This window comes from Ascaphus truei, chromosome 1 (assembly GCF_040206685.1).
Source record: "Ascaphus truei isolate aAscTru1 chromosome 1, aAscTru1.hap1, whole genome shotgun sequence".
NCBI classification, from domain to species: domain Eukaryota; kingdom Metazoa; phylum Chordata; class Amphibia; order Anura; family Ascaphidae; genus Ascaphus; species Ascaphus truei.
In genome coordinates this window covers 511,494,241-511,503,463 of record NC_134483.1, presented here as the reverse complement: position 1 = coordinate 511,503,463, position 9,223 = coordinate 511,494,241, and the positions used below count along the sequence as shown (strand labels likewise).

The window sequence follows — 9,223 nt, the reverse complement described above, 5'->3', positions numbered from 1 at the left end:
GGCCTTTAATACTTATGCCCCGTGTAGCTGAAACATATTAGAGGAAAGAGACGCAGTAAAGGGGAAGAGAGAAGGGAAACGCGACCAGCAGAATTAGCACTTTGGGAATATGATTCCGGATTCTAGGAAATTAAACAATGACATGACGAATGAAGGCAGCATACAGTGTTTGAACGTGGGATATGTAAACTGCAGGGTGACAGTATTTCTAATATCTTTTTAAAACCGTCCAATGAGGATTTGCACTTCAATGTGTAAAATAGAACATTTCAAACCTTTTAGCCATGTAACTGGCTTTGTACTGTTGTACAGCTACAAATAAAATGTGTATGGGAGAGGGGAGAAAGTGACCATTTGTGTTGCATAGGTTATAGTAACAATTCAAGCTCCATTTCTTTTCTTTTTTTTTTTTTTAAATGTTTTTTGACCCGGTTGGTCTCTTAGAGTACAACGCCCATTTTATAAATATAGACAGATTAGAACCACGTTATCCAACTTGTCTGTTAGATATTAGACTTTAACCCCTCACTGATTAAGTATTCCGCGAGTTTCATTGTTCTGCTCTTGGTTACATTGCAGGCCAAAATTGGAAAAGTATTAAACAAGTCGAGACTGGTCTTATTGTTTTAAAGCAGTGAGGGAAAGCCTCCATGTACAAGATGTACACGCTAAAGTGCGACAGGTTAAACATTAATAGCAACCTGTACACTCCTATTCAGTCAAAACTGGTCAACCACTACTAATCACTTGTGTTCTTTATATAGCTCCAGCGATGCTTTACAAAATAAGCATTAGAATACAGTGCAGGTGATTTGATTAATATTGGATTTTTAGTGGCTGCTTAAGATGGCCACAGCTGCGAAGTTTGAGAGACGAGCTTAATAAATCAACTCCAATTACTGCACCTGTGGAATTACATCTGCATTATTTGCAGAGGTGGGAATAAGCCCCTAATTGGCTCCAATTTCCAGCACTATGCATTGAATGAGCAGTGGTTATATGTTCTTGTGCTGTTTGCATCAAGACAAACATAATGGAATAGAAGCTGCCATAAAGAGAAGGCACTAGGCCCTATAAAGTTGCTAAGTGAGGCTGCATGGTTAACTCCTTGAGTAGAGGAATGGGTTAGGACCTTGATCTTTGGTAATAGAAATCCATTGATGTCTCGTCTTTGTCAGACTGACAGTAACCACTTTGGTTCATGGCAAATTAGAAATATCCCCTTTGACTGGAAACTCTGGACATGTCATCTGCCAAACGAAGAATGGATGACTCTATATTTATACAACCCTGGCTTCACACAGAGGCATCTTTTAGAAGCAAGACAATAATTCAGCTTTGTGGGAACTTAAAAGTCATAGTTCGCACGGAGTTCAGGTCTTTGTGTGTGTGATGTATAATAGCGGGTATGCAATCCACAAAATAACTTTAATTGCCAGATGATAGAGGATACTTCTTCATGTGTTAAATCGAGCATAACAACATGCAACGAGGACGCCGACAAATGAATCAATGCTCCTCTATCGTCAGAATGTGACCCAGTGGTACAGATAAATAACTAGTACTGAGTAGGCCTTATTCTATTTAGTCTGATGGTACAGTTAGGGATGTTTTCAACCGAAAATCCCCAGTGAAGTCAACAGCCACTACCAACTAAAGCAATGATTCCTGTACTAGTGATAACCTTACATTTATAAGTGAGGCGATCGGTTAATATTTGGTTGAAGGAGTGGCTCAGTGAGTAAAGGCACTGACTCTGAAAGCAGGGGAGCCTGGTTCAAATCCGGCTCGCGATCTCGAGCAAAATCACGTTATCTCCCTGTGTTTCAGGCACCAAAAAACATAGATTGTAAGCTCTGCAGCAGCGGTGCGCAAACTGGGGGCGCTAGATTTTCTGGGGGGGGCGTGGCAGTTGGAGGTCCTGTGTTCTCCCCCAGGCATTTAAATAAAATGGATACTACAAATAGCTATGGCGCTCCCTAATAGATATAGTATCTAATGTTGTACACAGTAATAGGATTAAAACCAGAAAATACAAAAATGGATATACTGGCCACGCTGTTGGTTGGCAGCTTGACCAGGTCAGGAGTACGAAACGCGTCGTTCCTGTCACCAGGGGTGCGCAAGGGGAAAGGTTTGTGCACCCCTGCTGTACAGGGTCAGAGACTCAAGCCTGCAAAAATTATCTGTACAGTGTCTGCACTATTAAAAATAAATCATTATTGTATATTTTTCTAAAGGAGCAGTGAAATATGGAAATCGGCAGCCCTTGCAACGTTACCGGTTTGAAAACTGGAAAATATATATCACTGGAAAAATATCATATTCAAATGGATAGTGGTTATTGTACCTAGGCAATGTTGGCGCCAAACTGATTTGATTTTGCTATTTGAATTTTAATTTTCTTGTAGTATCAGTGTACTGAGGCACGTTGCTTCAGTTTTGATTTGTGTGTATTCGCTTGTGATTTGGGGGATGTCCATAGGAAGAATAAGGGAGGACTTGTACGATGCACGTATGACGTATCCACTGACGTACTGTGTCGCTGGGCATCGTTTTTCCACTTTTTATGAATGTCAACAAATTGCCATGTCTAACAGTGTGTCAATTGTAGGAAAGTCTCTCTCTTGCATATGGCGAAAACACGCGCAGAAAAAGGTCAATGTACTAATATGATGATTTCGTCGTGGGGGGGATGGACAAGCAATGAATTATCCCTACTGTAAACAAAACCATATTCAGTTTAAACTGCGGCAAAGATAAGAAACTCTTGAATGCATCTAGACTATATATATATATATATATATATATATATATATATATATATATATATATATATATATTTATATTTTAGATAAGGGGTGGCAAACTCCAACCCTCAGGGCCACCAAACAGGTCAGGTTTTATGGCTATCCCTGCTTCAGCACAGGTGGCTCAATCAGTCTTGGACTGAGCCACTGATTTCAGCCACCTGTGCTGAAGCAGGGATATCCTTAAAATCTGACCTGTTGGTGGCCCTTGAGGACTGAAGTTGGCCCACTCCCTGATTTAGATCATCGCATTTGTCTAGTAAATTGTTAGAGGGTTGTTTTGTGCGCTCAGCTGGATTTCCCCTTTCTATGGCTTTATGTACTTGATAATATGCCAAGAGCACAGGACAAAATGCTGCGAGGACAAACACACTCGGTCATCCAAATGGGTGGAATGCACTACAGTCTGTATGTTTCTGTTTAGTTATCCGTCGCGATACGCTCAGTAAGTTTGATAATGCATTAATCCATGCCTATTTGGGGCTGTAAATCCGTATGTCTTTGAAACCAATGAGGGAGTAACAGCTTCATTCTAAACTTGCAGGAGGAGGGGCCAGCGTCACATTGCATGGTGGGAAATAGGTTCATTTAAGAAAAACTAGACGCCCTGATTAAGTCACACGTGTCCACTTATTTCCCATCAAAACCATATTGGATGTTTCGCAACAGCAGCTGACTGTGATCTCCGAAATAGACAGTTTGACAGTTTCTTAATTTCTTAGAAAAATAACCTTGCATCTAAAATAAAATGTGCTTCCTTATTGCAGAACTATGGCATCTGGGGAGCACTGTTGGCCGCCTCCAATGAAAGCTATCGGAGCTCAAAATCTGCTGACAATGCCTGGTGGAGTCACAGTCTCGGGATACCTGCACAAGAAGGGGGGGACACAGTTACAGCTCCTAAAATGTAAGTTACAGAGGTGCATTTATTATCTTATCGTGCGTGTACAGTAAGCTTGCTTGAGATTGTGATGGATAAAGGTCATCACATCGAAAAACCTGAGGACTGTGCATACATTATTATTAGGGTGACCAGATTTACAAAAGTAAAAACCGGGACACATTAAAAAAAGAAATGTATAAATCAAATGACATCATCAACTGCGTTCTTCTCCTCTGTCTCTCCTCTCTGTCCCCCCTTCTCTCACACACCCTATTCTCTTTCTCTTGCCCCCCCCCCCCATCCCTGCATTCTCTCTCCTTCCCCCCTCCCCATTCTCTCTCTTCCCCCCCCCCCCCATTCTGTGTCTTTCTCTCCCCCATTCTCTGTCTCTGAGAGAGAGACATAGCATGGGAGAGAGAGAGAGAGAGACACAGCATGGGAGAGAGACACAGCATGGGAGAGAGACACAGCATGGGAGAGAGACACAGCATGGGAGAGAGACACAGCATGGGAGAGAGACACAGCATGGGAGAGAGACACAGCATGGGAGAGAGACACAGCATGGGAGAGAGACACAACATGGGAGAGAGACACAGCATGGGGGGGAGAGAGAGACACAGCATGGGGGGGAGAGAGAGACACAGCATGGGGGGAGAGAGAGACACAGCATGGGGGGGAGAGAGAGACACAGCATGGGAGAGAGAGAGAGACACAGCATGGGAGAGAGAGAGACACAGCGTGGGAGAGAGAGACACAGCGTGGGAGAGAGAGACACAGCGTGGGAGAGAGAGACACAACGTGGGAGAGAGAGACACAGCGTGGGAGAGAGAGACACAGCGTGGGAGAGAGAGACACAGCGTGGGAGAGAGAGAGACAGCGTGGGAGAGAGAGAGAGACAGCGTGGGAGAGAGAGAGAGACAGCGTGGGAGAGAGAGAGAGACAGCGTGGGAGAGAGAGAGAGACAGCGTGGGAGAGAGAGAGAGACAGCGTGGGAGGGAGAGAGACAGCGTGGGAGAGAGAGAGACACAGCGTGGGAGAGAGAGAGACACAGCGTGGGAGAGAGAGAGACACAGCGTGGGAGAGAGAGAGACACAGCGTGGGAGAGAGAGAGACACAGCGTGGGAGAGAGAGAGAGACACAGCGTGGGAGAGAGAGAGAGACACAGCGTGGGAGAGAGAGAGAGACACAGCGTGGGAGAGAGAGAGAGACACAGCGTGGGAGAGAGAGAGAGACACAGCGTGGGAGAGAGAGAGAGAGACACACAGCGTGGGAGAGAGAGAGAGACACACAGCGTGGGAGGGAGAGAGAGACACACAGCATGGGAGAGAGAGAGAGACACACAGCATGGGAGAGAGAGAGAGACACACAGCATGGGAGAGAGAGAGAGAGACACACAGCATGGGAGAGAGAGAGAGAGACACACAGCATGGGAGAGAGAGAGAGAGACACACAGCATGGGAGAGAGAGAGAGACACACAGCATGGGAGAGAGAGAGAGACACACAGCATGGGAGAGAGAGAGAGACACACAGCATGGGAGAGAGAGAGAGACACACAGCATGGGAGAGAGAGAGAGACACACAGCATGGGAGAGAGACACACAGCATGGGAGAGAGACACACAGCATGGGAGAGAGACACACAGCATGGGAGAGAGACACACAGCATGGGAGAGAGAGAGACAGACAGCATGGGAGAGAGAGAGACAGACAGCATGGGAGAGAGAGAGAGAGAGACAGCATGGGAGAGAGACACAGCATGAGAGAGAGAGAGAGAGACAGCATGGGGGGAGAAAGACACTGCGCGTCTCTCTCTCTCCGTGCTGCGTCTCTCTCTCTCTCTGTGCTGCGTCTCTCTGTCTCTCTCCGTGCTGCGTCTCTCTCTTTCCGTGCTGTCTCTCTCTCCCCATGCTGCGTCTCTCTCTCCGTGCTGCGTCTCTCTCTCTCTCCGTGCTGCGTCTCTCTCTCTCTCCGTGCTGCGTCTCTCTCTATACTCTCTCTCCGTGCTGCGTCTCTCTTTCTCTCCGTGCTGCGTCTCTCTCTCTCTCTCCGTGCTGCGTCTCTCTCTCTCTCCGTGCTGCGTCTCTCTCTCTCCGTGCTGCGTCTCTCTCTCTCTCCGTGCTGCGTCTCTCTCTCTCTCTCTCCGTGCTGTCTCTCTCTCTCTCTCCGTGCTGCGTCTCTCTCTCCGTGCTGCGTCTCTGTCTCTCTCCGTGCTGCGTCTCTCTCTCTCTCTCTCTCCGTGCTGCGTCTCTCTCTTTCCGTGCTGTCTCTCTCTCCCCGTGCTGTGTCTCTCTCTCTCTCTCCGTGCTGCGTCTCTCTCTCTCTCTCCGTGCTGCGTCTCTCTCTCTCTCCGTGCTGCGTCTCTCTCTATACTCTCTCTCCGTGCTGCGTCTCTCTCTCTCTCCGTGCTGCGTCTCTCTCTCTCTCCGTGCTGCGTCTCTCTATACTCTCTCTCCGTGCTGCGTCTCTCTTTCTCTCCGTGCTGCGTCTCTCTCTCTCTCTCCGTGCTGCGTCTCTCTCTCTCTCTCCATGCTGTGTCTCTCTCTCTCTCCGTGCTGCGTCTCTCTCTCTCTCTCCGTGCTGTGTCTCTCTCTCTCTCTCTCTCCGTGCTGCGTCTCTCTCTCCGTGCTGCGTCTCTCTTTCTCTCTCTCTCTCTCCGTGCTGCATCTCTCTCTCTCCGTGCTGCATCTCTCTCTCTCCGTGCTGCGTCTCTCTCTCTCTCTCCGTGCTGCGTCTCTCTCTCTCCGTGCTGCGTCTCTCTCTCTCTCCGTGCTGCGTCTCTCTCTCTCTCCGTGCTGCGTCTCTCTCTCTCTCCGTGCTGCGTCTCTCTCTATACTCTCTCTCCATGCTGCGTCTCTCTTTCTCTCCGTGCTGCGTCTCTCTCTCTCTCCGTGCTGCGTCTCTCTCTCTCTCCATGCTGCGTCTCTCTCTCTCTCCGTGCTGCGTCTCTCTCTCTCTCCGTGCTGCGTCTCTCTCTCCCTCTTCGTGCTGTGTCTCTCTCTCTCTCTCTCTCCGTGCTGCGTCTCTCTCTCCGTGCTGCGTCTCTCTCTCTCTCTGTGCTGCGTCTCTGTCTCTCTCTGTGCTGCGTCTCTCTCTCTCTCTCCGTGCTGCGTCTCTCTCTTTCCGTGCTGTCTCTCTCTCCCCGTGCTGCGTCTCTCTCTCTCTCCGTGCTGCGTCTCTCTCTCTCTCTCTCCGTGCTGCGTCTCTCTCTCTCTCCGTGCTGCGTCTCTCTCTATACTCTCTCTCCGTGCTGCATCTCTCTCTCTCTCTCTCCGTGCTGCGTCTCTCTCTCTCCGTGCTGCGTCTCTCTCTCTCTCCGTGCTGCGTCTCTCTCTCTCTCCGTGCTGCGTCTCTCTATACTCTCTCTCCGTGCTGCGTCTCTCTCTCTCTCCGTGCTGCGTCTCTCTCTCTCTCCGTGCTGCGTCTCTCTCTCTCTCCGTGCTGCGTCTCTCTCTCTCTCCGTGCTGCGTCTCTCTCTCTCTCCATGCTGCGTCTCTCTCTCTCTCTCTCTCTCTCCGTGCTGTGTCTCTCTCTCTCTCTCTCCGTGCTGTGTCTCTCTCTCTCTCTCTCTCTCTCCGTGCTGCGTCTCCCTCTCCGTGCTGCGTCTCTCTTTCTCTCTCTCTCTCCGTGCTGCATCTCTCTCTCTCTCTCCGTGCTGCGTCTCTCTCTCTCTCCGTGCTGCGTCTCTCTCTCTCCGTGCTGCGTCTCTCTCTCTCTCTCTCTCTCTCCGTGCTGCGTCTCTCTCTCTCTCTCTCTCCGTGCTGCGTCTCTCTCTCTCTCCGTGCTGCGTCTCTCTCTCTTTCTCTCTCTCTCTCTCTCCGTGCTGTCTCTCTCTCTCTCTCTCTCCGTGCTTCGTCTCTCTCTCTCTCTCCGTGCTTCGTCTCTCTCTCTCTCCGTGCTTCGTCTCTCTCTCTCTCCGTGCTGCGTCTCTCTCTCTCTCTCTCCGTGCTGCGTCTCTCTCTCTTTCTCTCTCTCTCTCCGTGCTGTCTCTCTCTCTCTCTCTCTCTCTCCGTGCTTCGTCTCTCTCTCTCTCTCCGTGCTTCGTCTCTCTCTCTCTCCGTGCTGCGTCTCTCGCTCTCTCCGTGCTGCGTCTCTCTCTCTCTCTCTCTCTCTCTCTCTCCATGCTGCGTCTCTCTCTCTCTGTGCTGCGTCTCTCTCTCTCTCCGTGCTGCGTCTCTGGCCTCTCTCTCCCCGTGCCGGCTCTGCCTCACTCTCCCCGTGCCGCCTCTGCCTCTCTCCCCGTGCCGCCTCTGCCTCTCTCCCCGTGCCGCCTCTGCCTCTCTCTCCCCGTGCCGCCTCTGCTTCTCTCTCCCCGTGCCGCCTCTGCCTCTCTCTCCCCGTGCCGCCTCTGCTTCTCTCTCCCCGTGCCGCCTCTGCCTCTCTCTCCCCGTGCCGCCTCTGCCTCTCTCTCCCCGTGCCGCCTCTGCCTCTCTCTCCCCGTGCCGCCTCTGCCTCTCTCTCCCCGTGCCGCCTCTGCCTCTCTCTCCCCGTGCCGCCTCTGCCTCTCTCTCCCCGTGCCGCCTCTGCCTCACTCTCCCCGTGCCGCCTCTGCCTCTCTCCCCGTGCCGCCTCTGCCTCTCTCACCGTGCCACCTCTGCCTCTCTCTCCCCGTGCCGCCTCTCTCCCCGTGCCACCTCTGCCTCTCTCTCCCCGTGCCGCCTCTGCTTCTCTCTCCCCGTGCCGCCTCTGCCTCTCTCTCCCCGTGCCGCCTCTGCCTCTCTCTCCCCGTGCCGCCTCTCTCCCCGTGCCGCCTCTGCCTCTCTCTCCCCGTGCCGCCTCTGCCTCTCTCACCGTGCCACCTCTGCCTCTCTCCCCGTGCCGCCTCTGCCTCTCTCTCCCCGTGCCGCCTCTGCCTCTCTCTCCCCGTGCCGCCTCTGCCTCTCTCTCCCCGTGCCGCCTCTGCCTCTCTCTCCCCGTGCCGCCTCTGCCTCTCTCTCCCCGTGCCGCCTCTGCCTCTCTCTCCCCGTGCCGCCTCTGCCTCTCTCTCCCCGTGCTGCCTCTGCCTCTCTCTCCCCGGGCCGCCTCTGCCTCTCTCTCCCCGTGCCGCCTCTGCCTCTCTCTCCCCGTGCCGCCTCTGCCTCTCTCTCCCCGTGCCGCCTCTGCCTCTCTCTCCCCGTGCCGCCTCTGCCTCTCTCTCCCCGTGCCGCCTCTGCCTCTCTCTCCCCGTGCCGCCTCTGCCTCTCTCTCCCCGTGCCGCCTCTGCCTCTCTCTCCCCGTGCCGCCTCTGCCTCTCTCTCCCCGTGCCGCCTCTGCCTCTCTCTCCCCGTGCCGCCTCTGCCTCTCTCTCCCCGTGCCGCCTCTGCCTCTCTCTCCCCGTGCCGCCTCTGCCTCTCTCTCCCCGTGCCGCCTCTGCCTCTCTCTCCCCGTGCCGCCTCTGCCTCTCTCTCCCCGTGCCGCCTCTGCCTCTCTCTCCCTGTGCCACCTCTGCCTCACTCTCCCCGTGCCGCCTCTGCCTCTCTCTCCCCGTGCCGCCTCTGCCTCTCTCTCCCTGTGCCACCTCTGCCTCTCTCTCCCCGTGCCGCCTCTGCCTCTC

At 52.5% G+C, this 9,223-nt stretch overlaps 1 protein-coding gene across 7 annotated transcripts in view; it reads left to right on the top strand.

Moving 5' to 3' along the window:
* SH3BP2 (SH3 domain binding protein 2) overlaps window positions 1–9,223 on the top strand; it is a 90,495-nt gene that overhangs the window by 57,034 nt on the left and 24,238 nt on the right. For all 7 annotated transcript variants that reach the window (XM_075570739.1, XM_075570749.1, XM_075570713.1 and 4 more), the window contains one exon: window positions 3,578–3,717. In XM_075570739.1, the coding sequence (XP_075426854.1) occupies window positions 3,582–3,717 (136 nt within the window). In that variant the 5' untranslated portion in view covers window positions 3,578–3,581. The remainder of the gene's footprint in view (window positions 1–3,577; window positions 3,718–9,223) is intronic.